The sequence below is a fragment of the Larimichthys crocea genome, chromosome XVII (genome assembly GCF_000972845.2).
Source record: "Larimichthys crocea isolate SSNF chromosome XVII, L_crocea_2.0, whole genome shotgun sequence".
NCBI classification, from domain to species: domain Eukaryota; kingdom Metazoa; phylum Chordata; class Actinopteri; family Sciaenidae; genus Larimichthys; species Larimichthys crocea.
The window spans coordinates 19,904,040-19,926,602 of NC_040027.1; the positions used below are offsets into that span (position 1 = coordinate 19,904,040).

Sequence of the window (22,563 nt, forward strand, 5' to 3'; positions counted from 1 at the left end):
TTAGTAGTAGTAAGTAGAAATGATTACATTTCAGCTTTCTCTGTTTAAGTAACTAAAATGATTTTGCATCATCACAAGTATTTAATAATTTAGCATAATATTTTCTAAAACCAATTCATTTAAAAGTAAAATATTCTCATAATTGCCGTTTCCAAATATATAACCAATGTTCCATACAAACACTACAGCAACTAGAAAAGTGAGAGATCACAGGGTCTCCATAATTCTACTAAAAAAACAAAAACATGATGCCACTTAAGTTAAAAAATATCCCTGGATTTATTTATTTACTATTTTTACTCACTTCAGTTTGCTGCCGTCTTTCTAACACGGTCAGGACCACGTTTAACGTGTTCACCATGAAGAAAACGTGTACATGCATACATTGTTTGTTCCAGCTGAAATCATTTTCAGACTCCTTCAGCATGTGTAAAAATTAACATTTGGAGGTCTACTATGCACACCCTGTCACAACATCCCCAGTCTGTGTTATGTTAATATATAGCTGATATCGCATGCTATCCGTCTCCCTGTCTCCCCCCATGTGTCCACTGCAAACCTGAACCTCAGTAAACATCTCCAACTCAGTTCCTGTCCCTTTTTTTTCCCCCTGAAGCCGTTGGGTTTGTGACGTTGACTCTGCTTGGTTTGCCCTGCTACAGATGGAGGGCTAAGCCGGCGTGATCTCTCTTTGCCGAAGGCAGGAAATTAGTTCCGGTGTGGCTGATATTACCAGGTGTGAGTGAGAATATTAAAACATTTGTGAAAGAGAAATATGCAAATGGTCTGCAAACGGTAGTTCTACAATTCCTCGACGTGTAAACCTCTTTGTTTTGTTGCTCACAGCTCAGATATTAATAAGACATTGAACATCAATAGGAACACCATGACCTCTGGCAGCCAGTCACAGTCTAAATCTGTGATTTAGTTCATGTGACTCAGAGTTTGGTTTCTGCTGTCTCACCAGTTTAAACCAAACAACCCAACAATGGTTTGAGAACAATTTCATAGCCAGCCAAGAAACCTCAGATCTGAAATCTCTAAATAAATTTAAATTGATTTTAAAGTTTGATATAAAGACCTATCTTCCCTTTAGATTATAAGACTTATAAAAGTTTAAGAGAATCTAAATCAAATGCTTAAAAACTGGTGTGTGTGTGTGTGTCATGATGTATTTCAACAGATTCCCGGGTGAGACAAATTGATGTTCATATTCATATATTTTATATAATGTATATCAAACTAAAACTAATGCAGCATCAAACTTAAAAAGGATCAAGAGAAAAAGAAAAAAAAGAACTGAAAACTGAGCAACCCATTGGCTTGTGGAGCAGTGGATGTTAAAACCAGGGGGAGGAGAGACTAAGGGCGGACTGCAGATGCTGCAGGTGACCCATCATGTCTCATCCCCGCGGCAGACAGTGGACGGAGGGGTTCAGGGGTTGGGAGGTGGGGTCAGGGAAGGACAGGGAGGGGGTGGAGAGTGGAGTTTGGGAAGGTTCAGGGGGTAAATACAGGTGGAGATGAGACAGCCCAGACTCCTGCCGGGCAACATTTCTTCTTGCCGTTTATTTTATTTCATTTTTTTAGCATTTTTTGAAATTTCAAACACAAAAACCATGTTCTAAAAAAGCAGCCTTGGTGTGTTGAATGTGGAAACAAGGGGGACAAGTCCATGTTGTTTTTGTTTTGTTTTTTTTTGTTTTTTTCCTGTGACAAAGATTTGTCTACTCAGTCTCTCAATGCTGTTTTTTGTACTGTGTTATGTTCGTGTTGGGAGAGAAAACCATGACACAGCAGTTGGAAACGTGAAGTTGTGAAGTGTGTGAGAGGAGTTGAGAGAGAGAAGGAGGAGGGAGAGAGAGGAGGTTTTGGGGGGGAGGTGAATGTTTGGCTGTGTGCTTGTGATACTGTCTTTGCTCCTCTGTGCAACACGTGTACACTAGGCATTCATGTGCCACGACCAGGCCGAGGGCAGAGAAGCTTACTTGCACTTGTGTGTCACTGGATGTGCATGCCAGTGTGTTCATGTACGTCTGAGAGGATGGTTGTGTGTGATGTATGTGTACGTACGTGTGTGTGTGTGTGTGTGTGTGTGTGTGTGTGTGTGTGTACTGTAGGCCCAGACTGGTGGGGGCCCATGCTCGGTGACTAGTGTGTGTCCAGCCAGTTCAGTCCGTCAGTCGGTCCTCTCAGCTATCAGAGGGCCAGCTCCTATTCTTTAGCCTCCAAGAAGAGTGTCTCCTGGGGAAACAACTTGGCCTCCAGCAGAGTTGACCCTGGTTCCAACTGGGTGATCTGAGAAGAGACGGCAACAACATTGCTTAACAATTATTCAGCAATTAATTTGACATATAAATATATATTTTATAAATTAAAATGTCATTCCTTCAGTAAAAAAAAAAAGTATTAAAAAAAAAAAAAAAGTATAAATCATGAAAAATGACCGTCACAACTTCCCAGATCTGAAACTGTCATCATCTTCTTTATAGTCCGAAGATAAGAAATTTACAATGGAGAAAAGTGGCAAATCCTCACATGTGAGGAAATGGACCCAACAAATCTGGAATCAGCAAATGTTTGGTATTAAAAAAAACAAAAGCAAACAATCGGCAAATTTATCGACATACGATTTTCTGCCAATGGACTAATCCATCAATTGACGAACTGTTTCAGCACGACATAATGTCTTAAATTTTTCTCTGGTTTTGGCCTTCCATCCACACTGGGCTGCCATTTTCCGAAATACGAAAAGAGATCTTAACCAAAAGTGCTCAGCAAAGTGAACAGAACACACCAGTCTTAGCAACAATACTACAACATTTTACAGTTCAACCATAATATCTAAATGATCCACGTTAGTGTGGACAAAGCCTCAGTCTTTTTGCGCTACTGAAATCTTTTGATTGTGCTGACTGTCTCACCATACATGCCCTGTGATCCAGACAGGAGGACAGTGTAGCTTTACAGCTCAGTTCTTTGAATGTATGTGTGTGTGTGTGTGTTTGTAAGAGAGGCTGTACTTGGTGTGTATTATTCTAACATCATGTTTTACAAAAAAAAAAAAAATCTAGGCAGTAATCTGAGCAGCTAGAGCTTTGTTTCCCTAAGAGGACCATCGGGTTTGTTTTCTTAAAAGGGCTCCACTCCAGAACAAACTGATGAAGGTTACAGGACAGGAGTGTGTGTGTGTGTGTGTGTGTGTGTGTGTGTGTGTGTGTGTGTGTGTGTGTGTGTGTGTGTGTGTGTGTGTGTGTGTGGAGAACTTCAATGATGGTTAATAACCACTAATGTTAGCCGTGACAAAGGTCAGGAACGTAGCTGCTGGTGTAGAGGACAGAAACATTTATCTGTGTTCAACACTTTGCATGACAGCTATTGTCCACGGACAGAGTAATAACACAGTGCCACCCACAACGGAGTTGATCGTGTTAGCTGACATGAAGGGGGTCTGACCTATGTTTTTTAAAACCGGACAATCCGACTCGCTCTGACACCCACCAGCACTGTGAGCCTCTTAGCTTATGTGAGCTAATCACCGAAGGGGTTGTGTTACATCGGGCCAATCTAACACCTGGGCTGGAGGGGCGAGGTGGTGTGACACTGAGATGTGTCCAGGGCTTATCTGATGACTGCTGCGTCAGCCCCTCTGATTAGGGCTCCTATTCTAACCTCACAGCGGGATAATTAACCAGCTCCCTGTACCTGCTGTAGAAGTTCAGAGGGCGTGCTCGCATGGTTAAAGGTCGACCTCACAACAAGCAGAGTGAGAGGCCCGAGACAGACGATTGGAAGGAATGAAATGTGAACTCTGACCATGAACTGAACCACAACTTCACCTTCCGTATACACGAAAGTCTTATTAGCATCGTAACAATCAAGTATTAAAAAGAGATCGAGCACAAATCCTAATAAATGAACAGAATCAAGCGAGCACTGCTAACTTTTTATTTTTAAATTACAAAGCATGAAAGAAATCTGACTCATCTATGTTTTGAATGATCTAAAAACTGCATGGTAAGAGTCTGAGTTAGCTCCTGAAAAACATGTTAACTGCACATCTGTAAAACTAGAGGCGGTTCAAGGACCCCGTGAAAAGAGAGAGAAGAAGAAAAGAAGTAAGTTAGGGGAACGTGAGGAGGACATATCATCGTCAGACAACCTATCCATCTCCCATGGGTGTTTGGAAATGTCACACCATGCGAATGTCTTTGACTCCATGTCTTTCATCTCCTTGTCCTCATTTAAACGTGTCATTTAGACTCTTGACTTTTCAGCGGGGTCCCCGGGAGCCTGGTGTGGGCAGGGAGGGGCTGCCACATCAACCTTATGCCCCTCACCTCGTCAGCTGCCTCATAGCACGGCGGGGAGCAGGATGCCATGAAAAGAGGTAAAAATCTGTGTGCGTCTTTAAAGGCGTGTGTGTGTGTGTGTTTGTGCGTGTGTGTGTTTTCTGCAAACATATTTCATCCCAACGGTGGGGAAAACGACCAACAGAGCTTCTGCGTTCCTTTTCCCACCTCAGGAGCAGCGCGTCGCAAATGGCTGCCATGCTAATGAACCCGACAGGCTGTTATGACACCACAGCATCAGGTAGGAGTAAATGAGGCTTTGGGGTGGAGCAGGTGTGCGTGTGTGTGTGTAGGTGTGTGTGTGTGTAGATGTGTGTCTGCAGGCTACATATAAGCGTGTGTGTGCTCTTAGTGAATACGGGATGAGAGTTTATGCTTGTAGTGCACCGGGGAGGGACGACGGGGGGAGAGCAGCATCTGACTCTGAAAAAGAAAGCAGGGAAACAAGATGCCACAATGACACAGGAGACGGGCGCCATCGGTGATTGTTTACATTGTTATCCAATTAACAGACCATAAGCATGGAGGCATCTGTCAACAAACAAAGCTGTTGTTTTTCCTCTGCTCTGCCTAAGCTATATTCTCTCCTCCTGTGCCTACATACATACATGCATATAAACATACATACATACATAAGACAGACAAAATCTAGCTTTCTGCTTAGCAGTTTATTTCTAACCTTGAGTCAATATAATTTCATCAGCCAATATAGATTAAATCAGTTGAATTAGGGAACTGTCTGACTATTTTAAAAGATGAAATTAATTCAAAAAGATTCGTTTCATTTAAGCATTTGAGGGAAAAACAGGTTTTCCAGCTGTTTATGAGAAATACACAAATTAACAGAATAAAAACTGAAGTGAACTCTGCCTGCCTGAGGCAAAATCTAAAGATCTGGAAGCTCAGCATTAAAAAGCCTAATTTTAAAACTGGAAGCAATTAAAAAGACAGATGGTGCTTCTCGGCAATCTTTGATATTTTGTCTTTTATTTCCCTATGAAAAATTGTGTGACATAAAATAAATCAGCTAATATCAACCCCATGTATTTGGCATTATCAAACAGCAGATTTCAACGGTTAAAACCACATAATTAGCACTTAACGCAAAGTTTAAAATAAATACCACAATTGTAAATCACTTGATTCAAATGAATAAAACACACTGATACCGAGGCGACACTAAGCAATGCTCGGCCGTGAAAGAAAAGAAAGGGAAAATAAACACAGGCCCTCAAGATGTCCGCTTCCAACATAATCAAACGTGCAGCTGAAATAACGCATTTTTAATGAAGCCATTACAGGCCTTACTATGTTAATTAAAACCAAATAACTTGTCTGTTTTAAACTAGTGTTGTCAAGTGTTTATTTGGCCAATTACAAAAGCAGTGGGAGATCATTATCTGCTGCCAGGAGCGTTGACAGCACGTAGCGCCGGGGCGTGAACAGAAAAGAACAGACCAGAATACGGTACTTCAAAGGGAGAAATGCACCGCACAGACTGGACGGGGGGTAGGACTAAGGGGGAAAGCCCCCCCCCCCAGAAAAACAGGGAAGAGAAAACAAAGACAGACCAGTTTATGTTTAAGAAATACATTTTTAAAAGGGTATTTTTTCTTAAGGGTGAAAAGAGATTCGGGAGAAAAAGTGAAAAGGCACATGGAGAAAGGCTAGAGAGCACTACAAAAATGTAATTACAAGAGACGGGGACTGTGTGAGAAGGGAGGTAAAAGAGGCAGGAGGAGGAGGAAAGAGGAGGGAAAAGGAAGACAGAGGGAGGGAAAGGAGAGGGCTGAAGGTGAGGAGGGGGCTGTGAGCCTTAGGATAAAACTCAGCTGTTAACACAGAGTTTTAAGACATTCAATAAAAAATTTTAAAAAACCCTGCTTTGAATAATAATTTGTGTTTTTCCTTAAATTTCCTTAAAAAATGCTCCCTTATCTAGTTAAATGTAGCTAAAATTTACTTTTTAGCCTCCTTGAAAAATCCAGAATATATGAATAAATAAATGTTTTAATAAAAAAAAAAAAAAGTAGTTTAACAGTATGTGTAGAGTCCCAAGATTACATTTGAGCAAGTTGAATATTGTCACAAAATCAGCTTGTGCATTCGCATGTTAAAGATGAGCTCAGACAAAATTTCATCCTTCAGAAGATAACTGTGAAAACAAACTTCTCGCGTCTGCATAGAATTATTCTGCAGAGTGAAGCTCAAACATCCAGTTAAACACATTGTTAAGTGGTGGAGGACATACTGGCCTGAGTAAATGACCTAACATTTCACATCCATGCTCAGAGATGAAGCAGCATGCCATTCAGCTCTATGAAGCTCTGTGTGTGTGTGTGTGTGTGTGTGTGTGTGTTATGTTGAGATTATAAGAACAGTCCCGAGGAAGCAACTTTGAGTGATACTTCTTTTAAAATAAACCGTCGTAGCTCTTCCTGTGAATACGATTCGTTCAGATAGCGGGACAAGAAAAACAAAATACACCAGAATAACAGATGTAAAACCTATTTCAGTCCAAAACACAGCTTCTTCTGTGCCATTGTTTATTTCTTCTGCATCTCAGGTTTTGTTTAAGAATTATTTGGGCCAATTCACTGACAGAGCTGGAAGAAGGATTAAGAAAAGGTGAAATAGAGTACAGTATCACAGTGAGAAAACTAATACGTTGGTTTGACAGTGTTTGGGTGTCTACGAGTGGCCGGGCAGGAAGAACTGACTGCAGATTATTATACAGGCAGTCTAAACATGTTCACCGCGAGCTGAAGGAAGAAGACCTCAGGCCGTTCAACAGTGGTTTGTGCTCAACAAGTATCAAAGAAAAAAGGAGGAAATTCTTGAATGAAAGAGCCGAAAACTGAAACACTAAAAGTCTCCCCCTCCTTCCTCAAACTCACTGACAGTCATAGAAACGGAGAAAGGGTTAGTTCCCTGAGCACGGCTAAGCCTAGTACAAATGATGCCAGTGTAAGGCCTGCTGTAGTGCTGAAGAGATAAGCCACTGATACCAAATGTTGAGGAAGAGACGCAGCCCAAAAATTGGAGACTAATAGACACTTATCGGCAAAGCTACAGGAAGGTGGAGAAACCGTGAATCGAAGACATCTGATCTGACTTTCTATCTCAAACTGTCCAAAGTTAATTTACAAAAAGGGAATAAACTGACTGACTCACACTGTTAGTCCTTTCTCTTGGTCAATAATGTTTGTGGGTTTTAGCTAAAAAAAAAAATATTCAACACAACTTCATTAAATTCTCTCAAGTTGGATTGAGTAGATCCACCGATTTGTGTCACAGCCAAACGAATGGAAATGAAATAAAGGAGCCTGACGAGGAGGGAGACGTCTAAAAGAAAGAGTGACACTGCACAAAGCTGCTGAAAACTAGAAAAGGGAAAGAAGGTTTCAACAGTTGTGCAGTATTACAAATGCAATAGTGGTCTATCCTCTATCCTCTGATCCTGGCAGAGCAACAGTGAGAGCGTCTGGACGGGATGGAGGCTTTCTATGCTCCCTCTCATTTAATTACAACACAGAGCTGCAGGATTAGACAGGGGCCTGTGTTCACAGCCTCATACTGGCACTATCACTGAGCTGCTTCCCTCCTCTCTCTCCCCAAATCTCTTGCCTTTCTGTTTTCTGGAATTATCTCCCATCTTCTTCTTTTTAATATCTTCTCCACTTGTCTTCTCTATCCTTCTCTCTTTCAGACTGTTTCTCTGATTAAATCTTTTCTTTGTTTAGGCTTTTGTCTTCTCTGTTCTCTTTTTCCACTAGTTCTGCACTCACCATCCTCTTCTCGCTTTTCTCTACCCCCTCTAATCCTCCCATCCTGTTTTTGCCGGAATTTCATCTGCGATGCAGACACATCTTTATCTCTGTCTCAAACACATGTTTACTCTTGATTATAAAGAGACAACTGTGAATCCTTTAAGTGACAAAGTTGTGAGCGGGGCATGTGTTTGCTTGAAAATATTTGTGCATGTGTTGAAGTGTGTGATTGTGACGAAATGAAGAGTGTGAGCTACGCGTTAATGTGTGTGTTAGTTTGAGGTGTTTGTGCCCCAGCGGTCTCTGAAGACTACGATGGCACACTGCCTGGGCAAGCCTACACACACACACACACACACACACCTCTACACAACCACCCACTCACCCACCCCTTCACATGCACTCCGCTCTTGATTAATGGAAATCCCATTTTTGTTTCCAGCAGCATGGCTAATTAAACTGGTAGTTAAAACAGTGCTCATTAGCTTGCTACCACAGAGCGCGGCGATCAAGCCCTCTAATCACTAGCTGACTGAGTGCTGCCGGGCGTCAGCAGAAGAGCCATAGAGAATACCACTGTTAGTGCTGACAACTGTATCTTAACACAGCCGTCGTGTACTGTATTCACAACAGACTGATACTAATTAATATTCACTGAATAATACATGCGCACAGGTGCATGGATAAATAGTTGGCTTAACTCGGCCCATCACAGGTACGAGTAAACAAAAGCAGTGATACGACAGTGCTGCTGCAGCATGCAAACAATAAAAAATAAAAAAAACTAAATCATCAATCAGCCACAACAGATTGTTAACTAGTGTATTGTCCCTGCAGCTCTCCACTCACGTCACCCTAAGGTTTAGCTCAGGCCCAGATGGAAAAGCCAATTACAGCTGTGGATCTCTCCAGCAGAGATGTGAGCTGTGGCCAAGAACCCTTCATAACCTGCTGCTACTCTTCTGCAATAAGAACGAACTGAGCACTTGTTTGTGCGGGCAGAGAACTGTTATGAAAAGACAGCAAAGAAAACGAGAACAAGAGGATAATTCAAAAGTTTTTCTCTCTCCACTTGTGAATTTAACATTCAACTTTTAAATGCCCTTTCGTAAAAAAAAAAAAGCAGAATGGGTTAATGAGGGTTTAATTGCTTTCTGTGTGAGAGATTAAGATATGACACTCACATTTCTACGAGGGAAGGTGGTTAGGAGCTTGAACTCTTCAAAGGGGTATCCCTTGGAGGCCACAAAGTCGAAGAGGACCTGGAGTTTACAGCTGCCCAGGAAACGCCTTTCCAGAAACTCGCCACTCGGTGTGCGGATTCGCAGTTTGCTGATTTGTTCTCCTGAATCCTCATCGGGCTCTGGCGGTAGGGCCTGCTCCAATGACAAGCGGATTGCCTGCAAAAAGGGGTGGAGAAAATCCAGTATTTTGGTCAGTGCAGCACGTTGATGATTGTGGAGACACTTCAGAATCACTAGACACATGTCCTGATTTCTGTTATCTGCTTAAAGGTAATTTTCATTTTTGTGAACATTCTGGACAATTAACATATATACTGTGTGTATAAAAACATAAAAATCAATCAGGAAAATGTAAAAAAAAAAAAAAGAAGGATTAATGTACAGAACAAACATGTTTTCAAGATATAGTAGTGATGCAGCATTGTGTGAAGAGAGAAGTTTTACATACAGGTGCTAGTGCAGCTGTCATTATTACACAGTTACAAAGTCTCTATATATTTTACAGTTTGTTGACAGCATAGCCAGAACAAGTAATAATACTAGTAATAAATTAAAGGGTAGGTATTAATTAAATTAATTTAAAATGACAAAATTAACGGGGAATGTATTAAAAAAAAGAGGGCAAATGCCCTCCTGATAAACATTTATGTTTATTTGTTTGCTCATTTAAATCACAGTGGTGTAAAATACACAATTATGAAAATTAAATGGATAAGGGCAAGAGAGGAAGCCAGGAGGTTCATACGAAGTCCTCTGAAATACAAGAAGAAGAAAAAAATCTGAGATTCAACAAAGTGTAACTATGAAAAATTAGCCCCATCTCTCTGTTTATTGTGAATTTAAACCAGAGATTAGACAGTAACACTGGCAGTTATGAAGATGACGACACTATCCAAACAAAAAGACAAGCCAAGAAGTTGATTGCAGCACTGTTGCCTGACATTAATTGAAAGGTCCTCTTGTCCTGAGAATCTTATTAAATTAATTGCCCTGCGTCTCACCCTGTTCCCTAAAGCATGGCGTAGCTCAGAGGGTTGCCAAGTAGCATTTTGGTACATTAAAAATAGCCAAGTATATTCCTACTGCTTCATGCCTTCTTGTTGTTGCTCAGTGTGTTTGGGAAATCTGAGATTTTGCCTGTTGAATATCTCCGTGTCCACCAGATTGTTTAAAGTCTTGTTTCAGGATTTGAGAGCTTATTTTATAGATACTTAATCTAATAACACTATCTACACAAAGACAACCATCGGCTGTCATCTTCCAGAGTAAAGCTAATCAGCTCTAAAGCCATGAGCCTTCGTCTTCTTTCGGCTCCTGCCCCCTCACCTCCTCCTCCTCCTCCCCCAGCTTGTTGTTCCTGTTTGGCCAGCCGGGGAGCATATGCTGTGACAACACGCCCCGGCTTTATTTACACACCATAATGCAATTATATTTCATAAGAGTGTACAACAGTAGCTCATTAGCAGCTTCTGGTGTTGGGTGGGCAGGGTAGCACGCGTGCCACTCCGCCATCAGCTCCCTCAGGTAAAAGAGCTGATGCTGACTGAGTTAAAGGGGCCCCCGGGGACACTTACACACATGCACACATAAATAACAGAAAGGAGTGTGTCTGTGTGTGTGTGTGTGGTGGTGGACATGCAGACAGTCAACCACAGACACAAGCATAAACACCCACACAAGTGAGAGGTAGCGTCCCTAAAGAAACCACAGGACACACGTCCGGCCGAGCCTCAGGCCCAGGCTGCTCCACACAAATAATCAGAAGCATCTATCCGTCCATTTATCTGCCTCTCCAGCTCTGCTTGGGCTAACCACAGAAAGCAAACAGATGACGGGTGTGCACCTGACAGCCACACAACTGTATGCTAAGACCCCATGAAGGAGGTAAATAGTAAAGTCAACCTACACAGGCGCAACACCCACCCCCTCAATTCACCAGCTCCTACTTTCATCTCACTCTTCTTCGCACAAAGGCACACAATCACAGAGAGAGCACTCCCACTAGCACTGGCTGTTCTCTTGTGGCAACTGATGTTTTTGTTGTGTCTGCAGTTTCTGTCATAAGGAACCTCATAACTGACTCAACTCTAAACAACACAAACGTTATTGTGAAATCGAAACCAATACATGGTCGAGTCTTCAACTTCTTAGCTTCAAGAGTTAAGATTCAATTCAACAACACTGTATTTTGATAATTTATTAATGTAATTAATGAATTAATAATTAATGTAAAGCAAATTAAAGCAAAAATGCTGAAAATCTGAAAAGTAACACAGCAAGTCAGGAAAGGCAAAAGAAACAGATGCCACCATAAACTTTGAAATGTCTGCAAAAATCGCATGTTAACTTAAATAGTAAATGAAGACACTGTTAAGTATGAATTTCTCCTATTTTATCTCTTGGAGAAAATGTGATGTCTCAAGATGGTAAAAGCAGCTAAAGAATATTGTTAACGCTTTTGCTTTTTATTCTTACATCACTGGTATTTAAACTGGCTTTTATTTATAAAAACATGTTTGGATTATTTTCCCATCCAAAATCAAAAATGAAGAACCGAAAGGAATCGCTCATTTAATTAGTAGAATAACTGCAAAATGTCAATGTCGTGTCGAAATGTTCTTTTCCTCCCGTTTCCTCCCAACAGAAACTTAAGTTGTCATTGTCCAGATCCAGCAGCTTTTGTTGGCTCTCGTATGTATGAATATCTCGAGTGTAGCACAAGCACAACACTAGTATGTTAGCACAGGAGACACCATGGAAACCACCAAGCTTGAGTAGAGAAAACTGATATAAGTAGGAAACACGAGGCCATAGTGGCTATTGTTGTTTAAAATACACAAGCGTGCATACACAGTTTGGTTTGTGGACTACAGTGATATAATTAAGAAGGCCCGGCCTGGGACTCTTTTGTTGTTCTCTATTTAACTTAAGTGACAAATCACCTGAGCGAGCCGGGTCACCCAATACCTCTCAGTGCCCTCAGGCTCCCTGCTGTTGAGTAAACAACAATCAGCGAGCACTACACTGTATTACTATAGACTGTATTACAACATTGGTGCCATCCTCACAGACAAGTATTGTTTTTCCTGCATGCGTGACAGTGTGTCTGCATGTGTGTGTGTACCCCCTTTTCACATACAATAATTGTTGTCAAGTGAATGTGTGTTTGCTTAGGTTGTGTGTGTGTGTGTTTGTGCACAAGCCGGTGTACATGAATTGCCTCAGTCTTTTGTTCACTCGGGCTTCAATACGAGGCTGTGTGCTATACCAGTGGTAAGCAGTTAAACAGAACAATAACTGTGTGTATGGAAGGTGACATTTACCGGGATGGGCCTCACTGTAATTAGGACATTTCACTCTTGTGAAATGGTTGTATGCCTGTTCACCCACACAACACATGCTTCACTGACTGGCAGGTTTCACAAAAAACCACAATCTAATTGACTCATTATTGTGAAGTTAGAGCAAGACGGATAGATAAAAACGGCAGCACAATGGTGTATTCACTATTCGATGGAAAAACATTTAAATCAGCCTTGCACTGATTAAGTCAGAATATTAATTTAGGAAATCGGTATAATGTGTCACCTCCTTCTCCTCCTCCTGTTCCTTTCTCATTTGTTCCAGGCGAACCTGCTCGGCCTCTTCTCTCTCTTGGGCTTCTCTCTGAAAAAGAAAGAAAAGTAACAGTTAATTGATGTGCAACACGGAAGACTGTTGTTAATTTTCCTTCAAGTTGTTAAGTTTCCTTTGAATGATTATTACTGATATTTCATTAGAATACAACTTTCAGACACTTAAGTCTCTAAATCGAATACAAGCTAATGACAAAAGTAAATTATCAAATTCTGACAAATGTAATATTTAACTTGACAAAAGACTTTCTGTCAGTTGACTAATCAGGTCATGGACTAATTGTTTTTCAGCCCTCGGGTCATTGTATTTCATTAATATGCTTTTTGTGATTAATAGTAATAAAAGTTGAGAATAGGTGTAACTGCACTGTAACTTACAGCTTTAATAGCAACACAGATATATATAAAATCATAGTAGAAGCTGTACTGTTTGGTATATCACAACTAACTCCGAGCGCACAGATTCATGTAGACAGTTTTTTTTTAAAAATACCTTTTTACGGTCAGCCTCTAAAGACAAGCGGTAGGCTTCGTCCTGTTCTCTCTTCACGGTCTCTCTTGCCTCACGCTCGTCCTGGGTAGAGACAGGGAGAAAGAAAGTGGGGCCCATTAACTAAAAACATAAAGGACACACGAGGACAAAACATCTAAGCCGAGGTGCCGAGTGTGGGAGCCAGAAAGAACCAAGCAAAAGAAAATGCAGCATGTCAAGTGTGGTTACGTACAAACACCAGGTATAAAAGAGTTGCACCAGAGGGGAATTCATTGTGACCGGGCTGTCATTTACCAGACCCTGAGCCTCTTTTATGTTTCCTCATCTCAGTTTCACCGTCCCTTTCTCTTTCATTCACTCTGCCCCTCTCTTCCTGTTTGTACAGAGGGAAGGGACAGGCGGCCCTTCTCTTTCTACCTGCTGTGGCTACAAAGTGTTTTATAAAGACTGGGACTAAATACGAGTGTCCATTGTGTTAACAGTGCACAGCCATTAGTTTTCTATTTTCTGAAGGCCCATGCTGTGTGCCAGCCCGGATATGGCAAAGTAAGCTTATTGTGACGATCAGAGGGCTACTGTTCAGCTAAGCAGTGGCTAAGCAAAAGCACAGTATGTATTGTTGCATTCAATCAGAAAATGCAAAGGATACATTTGTGCTTTTGCTCCGCATAATAGATGAACATTGAAAGGAAACTGTAAAAGAATGGTAGAGAGGGACAAAGCATCAAAAGTGGCTTCCTTCAATAGACTGGCCCTGAGTCACGCAAACAAGTCGCACAGTAGCTTGTTTGATACTCATTTTGCACCGCTGTGATGTGTTTTCAAATGCATCATCTGCTTTGAAAGACCGAAAGTGCACGAGAAGCATGACGTGGAAAGTTAATCTACTGTGTATCTGCTGCTGTGTCTGCTGCTGTATCTTTGGAGGAAGAAAGAAACAGATTTTCCACATCTATATCTTGGCCACTCATCAAGTTGGCTAGCCATGTGCTGCGTTAAAGTGGTGTTAATAAATTCAACACACAGACTGTCACACATTTAATGTTCGCTCACGTAACAAAATAGGGCAAAGTGTTACAAAAAGCAGTTTTGTTTTGTGAATGTACCTTTAATTTTGTAACCAAGTAGCTGAGAGTTAGTTTAATTCTATATTTAATTATTTGTTTTTGTGCCACAGAGCCACACTGTCAGATCACAGCAACAAGATCCAGAATTAAACTGTGGAACATGCATTCTTCCTAGATGTCGGGTCATGTTTCCCCTGAGTGTGCCTGTTTCCTCCAATACCAAAGGATATGCATATGTTTAGTTCACTTGACCGAAACTGAACATTGGTTAGTTTTGGCTGCTCTTCACATGAAATGCATATAAAATCACCTGACCTAAAACTGGCCCGTGACGCAAACCACAAAACCTACAGTGAGTCGTCAGCCGGTTACCAACTACTAAGCTAAAACACAGACAACCATAGGAATGACTGGAGAGTCGGTAAGGTTGGTTGAAGGCACAATGTGGCTGTCCAGCTGCTCCATTTCCAGACAGATACAAAAGTCACTGTCAGAGAGGAATGTCTGGGTTAGGTGGATGTCTGTGCTCGTGTCTGAGTTTGTTTTTAGGAAGGTGAGGTGAAAAAAGGAAAGAAAAAAAGAAAAGGGAGCTAGGAGGAGAGGGAAATTTACCAACGCCTGGGAGCTGCTGCAGTGAAGATGTGGTTATTATAGTGTCAAGGTTGACACCTTTGAGATGGAATAGGTCCTGTCAAATACAGGATATTCTAATATCCTTTGGTTATTGATACTAATAATAATAAAATAGTAATCACACTGGAAGGTTATGTTTTTAACATACTATTCCCTTCTTGCAGGCCACACCTCAGTAAGCACACTTTAATAGCATTTCAGAACGGCTTTACTACATGCTATGCCAAAAATGCATTTCTCTGACAGATGTCAAGCCAGGTGTTGCACTAAATTTAAAAGAAGTGATCACTTCTTAGCACAAAACAAATCAGTTTGTAAGAAAGGAAATATAGTTAAGTATAGTTTCAATATTTACCAATATTACTTAATAAGAAGAATACACAATGAAAGGTAGTGAACCAAGCCAGTCCTCCCTGGTACTCAGGGTACTGAAAGCTGGAATTAAAATGTTACTCAAATTTTTGTTTATTCATTTCGTGATCAGCCAGGTTCTCATTTAAAAAAAAATTTTGTGTGCTAATTTTAGACTTAAACTTTGACAGTTCTTGTATGACAAATTGTTTTTATATTATATTAAAAGCTCATGCAGATATTTCTCAAAATACAGCATTGAGAAAAGTATCTATTTGTTTATGTGCTCTTTGTAAAATTGTAAAACAAATAAAATAATAATAATAAACGACACCCAGCCTTAGACTCGAACCTACAGTACACTTCAAGAGTCACAGTCTGAACCAACACACACACATACTCTGAATACCTCTTGTCACTTCATGTCATTAATCACAACTTAATGTGTAATGTGTCAAATTAGTCAATTAAACCAAAATAGCCAAAGCACTGTAGTATTCATAATAACACAGTGGCTGTCACTCAAAACTGTGTCCCACCTGAGGAAGTTAACTCTCAGGGTGTGTGTTTGCGTGAGACGACTGTCATTCCAGTGAGACTGACTCCCTGTCATACTATCCCAGACATGAAGGCCTACAACCACTGCTCCCTTCGCATTCTTGTTTGGAGTGTATCCTTCAATGGTGTTTGTCCACTTTCTATTGAGTTGACAGACACAGAGCAGCACAGTGATAACTATACACTGCAGTGAATGGGGGTTGAATCTGACCTGTTAAGCACATTAAACTAGAACTAAAGGGAAATTAGGTGAAACAGTATTCCCTGCTTGTCATTACAAGTATGCCACAGTGTAACAATTCTGTCTGATCTGTTCCAGCATGTTGCCATGTATCTTAAGCAGGATGTAAAAGATTAGTTCAACTGTCCCACTAGGGCCTTTTAATGTGGTTACATCAAGGAAATTAAGGTACATATGGTTTCAGTTGTTAAAAGAGGTCTTCATGGACGTGAACAAAACCTATTTCAGCCTGAAAACAGTTGAACCCGGTCAGAGGAGAATAAACCTGATTTTATAAGGAAATTGAATGTTCGATGATCAGAGTCACAAAGTCACAACTTCCAGATATTAGTGGGAGTTTATGCCTGCAAAAGTAAACTTTAAAATCCCCCGCTCCTCCTCCCACAAGTCATAGATAATCACTTAAATATACCAAAGCATTTTCTACATCAGTTTGACATTTGCATCCTGAATTTACTCAGACCTTACCTCATCTTTGATGTCCTCTTGTTGTTGTGCTGTGAAGATCTCCATAGCTCCCATTAACCTCATCATCAGCTCGTCCACTGTCGTATTGCCTGAAGAAAAAAACAAACAAAAATAAACAATCAAACAATCACAATCAGTATGTAATTTCATCCTTGTGCAAGACAAATACATCCGTAAAGGTTATGGTATTATGCCTTCAATAAATTTGTAATTACCTTGAATAACATTTAGAACTTCATTGGACGTGCGTTTGCCCATAACTATAAGGAGCAGGGGGAACTGGTCTGTCTTGTATGTCCGTATAGTCTGTGTCACCACGCTGCCAAAGTGCCTCGTACACATGGTGAGTAGTCTGGAAGACAAAGAAATCATTTATTTTCTTTTTTTCTGTTCAATTCACTTGACCTTTTTTTTTTCTTGGAATAGACTTCTTTCACAGCAGCCATTTTGACATGAAATAGTAGGATCAACGTAAGATACTAATTAAGGTTTCTGTCCCATTTATTACAGCAGAGACTTTCCAGTAAACCAACATGCACCATAGCAGCACCCTGACTCTGTTCAACCTGAACGGAACCTAAATTAGTATCATTCAAAATCAAAAGGTAAGTATCAAAAGGTCTATTGAACATGTGCAGTATTTCAGAGCCTGTAAAAGATATATAGACAATAAAGCAGACACATAGATACACATGCATGTAAGTAGTACACACACAAATTTATGGAAAAGGAGGTGTACACTCCAGTTTTTCAAACTGCAGCCGAAGAGAGAAATACACAGAACTCATGGCATTAAGGACTTTAAAACCAATTCTGCATTTTCTTATTCCATCAGAGTGACATGCTATCTCAATTGGAAGCGTAGATGAATTAGTATTCCTCACCAGACACCCAGAATTGATAGGGGAAGAGAGGATTTCTTATTCCATTACAAAGACAGAACTTTTTAAATTAACATTTCAGAGAGGGAAAAGGGTAGCAGGCAGCCGGGGCCCCGCCAAGCTCCCTGTAAATGTCATAATATTAATGAATTGCTATAGACTGAATGCAAATATAGATTAGCTTTTTCTCCCGCCTTTTAATAAGATCTACTTTAATAACTGGCTGGTAAAATAGAGAAGTAATGGAATGGATGGAGAGACGGCAGGTCAAAGGAAGAAGATAGACAGAAGATATGCTGTGTTGGGACCATGTGGCTGAACAAAGAAAGGCCTACATGTAAGAGTGAAAGCCTGAACAAAGAAGCCAAACCAAAACCCTATCGAGCTTTGCAACCTCACACCAAGGTGTGAAGTTTGGTTTGAATTTGAATCTGGATTTCTTACTGGATGAAACGCACAGGAACTCAAGTAGTTATTGCTCATTTACTGTGCGGTCACGGCTTCTCTACTTTCAATGTACCCACAGTGACTGTATAATAATTTCTGTTACTGTTAAGTATTTATGACTGCCACAGCGAGATCAGTCTGTGTTTTATCAGTTTGGGGCAGATACAGTTACTGTGCATTGTCCAGCGGTTCGGAAAAGATCTACTGTTTTTGTGAGTCTTTATGGCCAAAACATCGAGAAAGATACACTGTGCTTCATCCGTTAAAAGATAAAGTACAGTTGCTGTGGGGGTGGTTTGGGAGATGCCGGTGTTTATTTTGTTGGTCTGTGGGGCTACTTAGCAAGATCAGTTAAAAATACCAGTGCCATTGCAGTCAAATCCAGATTCACCTCCTGTGCTGCTGTGTCACTGTACATTGTGGTGGTGGTTAAGATCTTTCTTTGATTTTCTTTGTGTGCTTTCCACTTTCTCTCTCCTAACCTGTGCATATACAGGCACAATGCACGTACCTCACATGCAGTCACACATGATTAATTAATATTAATAAATATCTTTGTTTTGCTAATAAGCAAACCTGCCCCATTAGATGCCCAACTGCTTTCTGAGAGGGGGTGTAACTCGTTAAAATCAAGTTGAGGGAATTACTTGCAGACTTCCCAAACTGTGAAATTCAGTACTTGAGCTCATTGTGGCACTTCTTATCGTAATAATAGTGCCAGTACATAATAAAAATATGACTGAAACATCAGATAAAGGTGAGAAAGCTACAGCACCTGAGCTCAAACCAGGATGGAATTTAAAGATATTTCAGAGATATTAAAGTTATATTAAACTTTCTCGAAATGTTGAACTTTCAGTGACCCACGTCTTGCAATGAAGAAGTCGGGTACCCTGAATCCTACTGATCATTTTGTCCTGACATTTGTCCCCGTTCAGACTTCAACCCAGGCAGACCATAACAATAGCCCACAGAGAAACTCTAACCTGTAATGAAAGGCCATGGAACAATGGACACTAACTTGAAGGGTAACCCAATCTTAAATCTCCCATCAAACACAAGCCAACCTGCTTTGGTTTCTATCTCAAAACTAAGGAAGTCAGTCCACCACAGTAAAAATGATCATCACAACATAAAGCTGCTGAATCAGAAAACACAGGCTAAACCTACTTTGTATCCACTGTACCTAACAATGCTGTAACCAGGATATGAATCACTTGTGAATACATCTATAGGACACAACACAGAGGGCAGCAGGAAGTCAGGCAACAGCAGAAACTAAGGTGAAAAGTTCAGCACAGTCTCATCCACCCATAACATAACATGGTAAAGAATGTAGCATACTCTGTACCAGACCTGTGGCCTTTAAAGTCCTTCAGGGGTTACTAAATGTAGAGGAAACACCTGTGTGGAACTTCGTGAGTTTAAGCCTCTGCTCCAGTGGTTAATGTGACTGACAGCTTCTAATTTGTCATCCACCCCATCTCCATTTTTCATTGCACACCCAGACAACTAAAATAGTTAATGTTTCCCTAGACTGTCACATCACATTTGTGAAGTGTTGCGTGAAGATGTGAGTAGACTGGTTAGACCTGACATTTGCTCCACCGAGCACCTGATGAGTCAGGTCAGTACAGTAGCACTGCAGGGAATGTTTTGCCAGCCACCTGTACGGGAGCATGTATGGGAACCGGATGCTCTGATAGCTCACTGTGTCATACACACTTTGTTTCAAAACACACTTGGACATGTTTTGATTTGAAAATGACATTTGTACTCCCTCTAAACCTGTTATGTTTTCACATAGGAGGATGTCAAGAGGAGAAGTCAAGTGTAAGGAGCAGGTTTGCATGTTGGTTTGCCTCCGCTCTTAGCCGTTAAGACACCAACACAAAAGGTCATTAACTAGGACGTCTCAGGGCTCGACAGTGAGAAAATGATTTTGAGGAGTTGGCAACAGTTCTTGCCCTTCATATTTTTAACATAAAAAGTAGTGATAGGGACATATTGCTGCAATGGTCAGAAACAGTGAGGACAGTGAGGTTTAATTATGTGAATTGCATAGTATACTACACTTAGTATCAGGTAAAACTACAAAGAATACTGGAATAAAGTTTAATTATTCTTTTATGTCACATTTGTTATTAAGATGATGTATAACCGGATAGTATCTTAATTGTTCAAAATGTATTATGACTATATTTTCATTTTCAACCAAAAGCTGATGTCTGGTTGCCAGCCTGGAAAATATTTTAAAAGTTAGTGTTGAGCTTACTTACTGCTTTGCTGGCTTATTGTATTCGACTGCTTTACATTGTACAGGTGTGAATAAGAAACAAAGTCACTTTACTTTAAATGCTTGCATTTCATTTATACATTTATCTACTGAAAGTTTCAATATTTGTCATGTGCAATGACAGTATAGCCTGTGTGACATATTTTGATTCATTTCCCATGGGTCACAATTACACTGGCATCCAATCAGCAGAACTGCATTTATGCATAATTAATCGTTTAACTGGGAGGCCTGTGAGAATACAGAACAAAGCAACAGGCACATTCCAATATCAGCAGGTTTATCACACACACAAACACACACACACACACACACACACACACACACACACACACACACACACACACACACACACACACACACACACGATACCTTTCTAACAGCCTGTGTGATTGATGCCAATCACCAGTCACTCTGGATCAACCAGAGAGCGTGAGAATGCAGGGAAGCAGTGTATGTGATTAAGCGTGTGTGCACATGTGCATGCATGCGTTAGCAGCAAAGCTGTGACTAGCTGTGTGTGATGAAAAGCTCCAGATGTTGCCTGCCTTTTAATGTGCAATAAAAAGACTCAGCTGGGGCAAAAAGCAAAGGAGGCCATTTGGAGAGAAAGGAGAGTGGAATGAAGGAAGGAGGGAATTTCCTTAAAAGAAATAATGGAGGGGTGAGGTCAGGGTGCGAGTCTTTCTTAAATGGCTGCTACCAGAGGGCAGGCTTAACTCTAGAGGTTCTGGGGAGAGGGAGAGAGTTGAGGTAGCGGGATAAAGAGAAGGGAAATAAAGAAAGTTGGAAGGATCAGGAAGGAGATGAGGGGAGAAGGAAAAGATGTAGCAGAAAGATGAGGGGAAGTAGGAGGGAACTGAGGCTAGCCCCTGGCAGAATGGTAATGAGCAAACCCAATCAAACGCTCAGCAGGTCCACCTTTACGTCCACCTCTCCACAGCTCAACACTTGAACCTGCAGGCAATCCAATCATCTATCACACATCGGAGACTAAACTTTCTAATTAATTTCTAATATTTTGTTTAACGAAATGTACTATCCTGATCTAAATATCCGTTCCAGTAGCAGGAGCTGTGAAATAAACAGGTGTCGCACAGACCTGTCAGTTAGCAACACAGACTGCTGGAGCTGCACCAGGACTTTGGGCTTAAATGGAAAGATAGAGATGTTTGGACTCCAAGGGAGTCCTTCGTCTCCCACTGACCCTCTATTCAGACAGCTTAGTCAAAATTGCCCAATCAGGGGCCTCACCATGCAAACACAACGCCTTTTGTTAGCATGCAACCTCCGAGCTTCAAAAAGAGAATGAGGTAGAAGAGAGAATGAGAAGACAGAGATACAGGGTGTGAGCGATGGAGTGAAAGTAGAATGGCAGCAATTAGGGACACGTCCAAACTAACACGAATAGATCAGAAAACGCTGTTTATGTGTCAAATACGCTAACATTTTAGATCGTTTTCTAAAAGCTTGCGGTCCACATGGATGACAAAACAAACATCTCACATTCCAGTCAGTCTTTGCAGTCTTTCAACTGTAATGAAAAAGTAACAGGTTGAGGAAGATCACTCATTAAAACAACATTAACCTCTTCTAACAGAAGTATCAAAAACAGTGATAGCAGAACGAGATGGTAAGAGCGTCCTTAACATGGTATTCTAGCAGTTTGCAGAGGCCTCTACACACAATCAAGCTGCTGTCCTAGATATACATTTAATATCCTCCTTATTAGATACAACTCACTATGCAAACAGTCCACTCCTCCAGACAGTAAGTCACATATAAATAAAACATAAGGATTAAGCATGCAGTCAGGGCTTAGAGGTTCAGTTATTGCTCAGCTTAACTTTACCGTTGGCAAAATGCAATACTAAACATAGTGTGATTTTGGCCTATAGTAGGTCCAGAGAATTGATTTAGTGCTTAAAGGGCAAGTTATTTTTCATAGTTTTCAAAGCTGGGTGTTATAAGTTTGGCCATCATTGCAATTTCTGATTATGAAAAACTGTTTTTCTCACTCACTTGATTATGAGACTTAAAGACCAGTTCAACACTTTACAACGAAATCAGTGTGGGAATACAGTCTGAGATATGTGTAATCATTTATATGTTTGCCTTTGTTAAAAT

At 40.7% G+C, this 22,563-nt stretch overlaps 1 protein-coding gene across 1 annotated transcript in view; it reads right to left on the minus strand.

The window, feature by feature from the left end:
• Positions 1-1,201: 1,201 nt before the first annotated feature.
• Positions 1,202-22,563, minus strand: part of faf1 (Fas (TNFRSF6) associated factor 1) — a 58,210-nt gene continuing 36,848 nt past the window's right edge. Inside the window, exons 13-18 of the mRNA XM_027290138.1 lie at positions 17,028-17,164; positions 16,813-16,901; positions 13,495-13,575; positions 12,955-13,032; positions 9,307-9,522; positions 1,202-2,298 (exon numbers count right to left, since the gene is read on the minus strand). Coding sequence (XP_027145939.1) covers positions 2,215-2,298; positions 9,307-9,522; positions 12,955-13,032; positions 13,495-13,575; positions 16,813-16,901; positions 17,028-17,164 — 685 coding nt within the window. The 3' untranslated portion in view covers positions 1,202-2,214. The remainder of the gene's footprint in view (positions 2,299-9,306; positions 9,523-12,954; positions 13,033-13,494; positions 13,576-16,812; positions 16,902-17,027; positions 17,165-22,563) is intronic.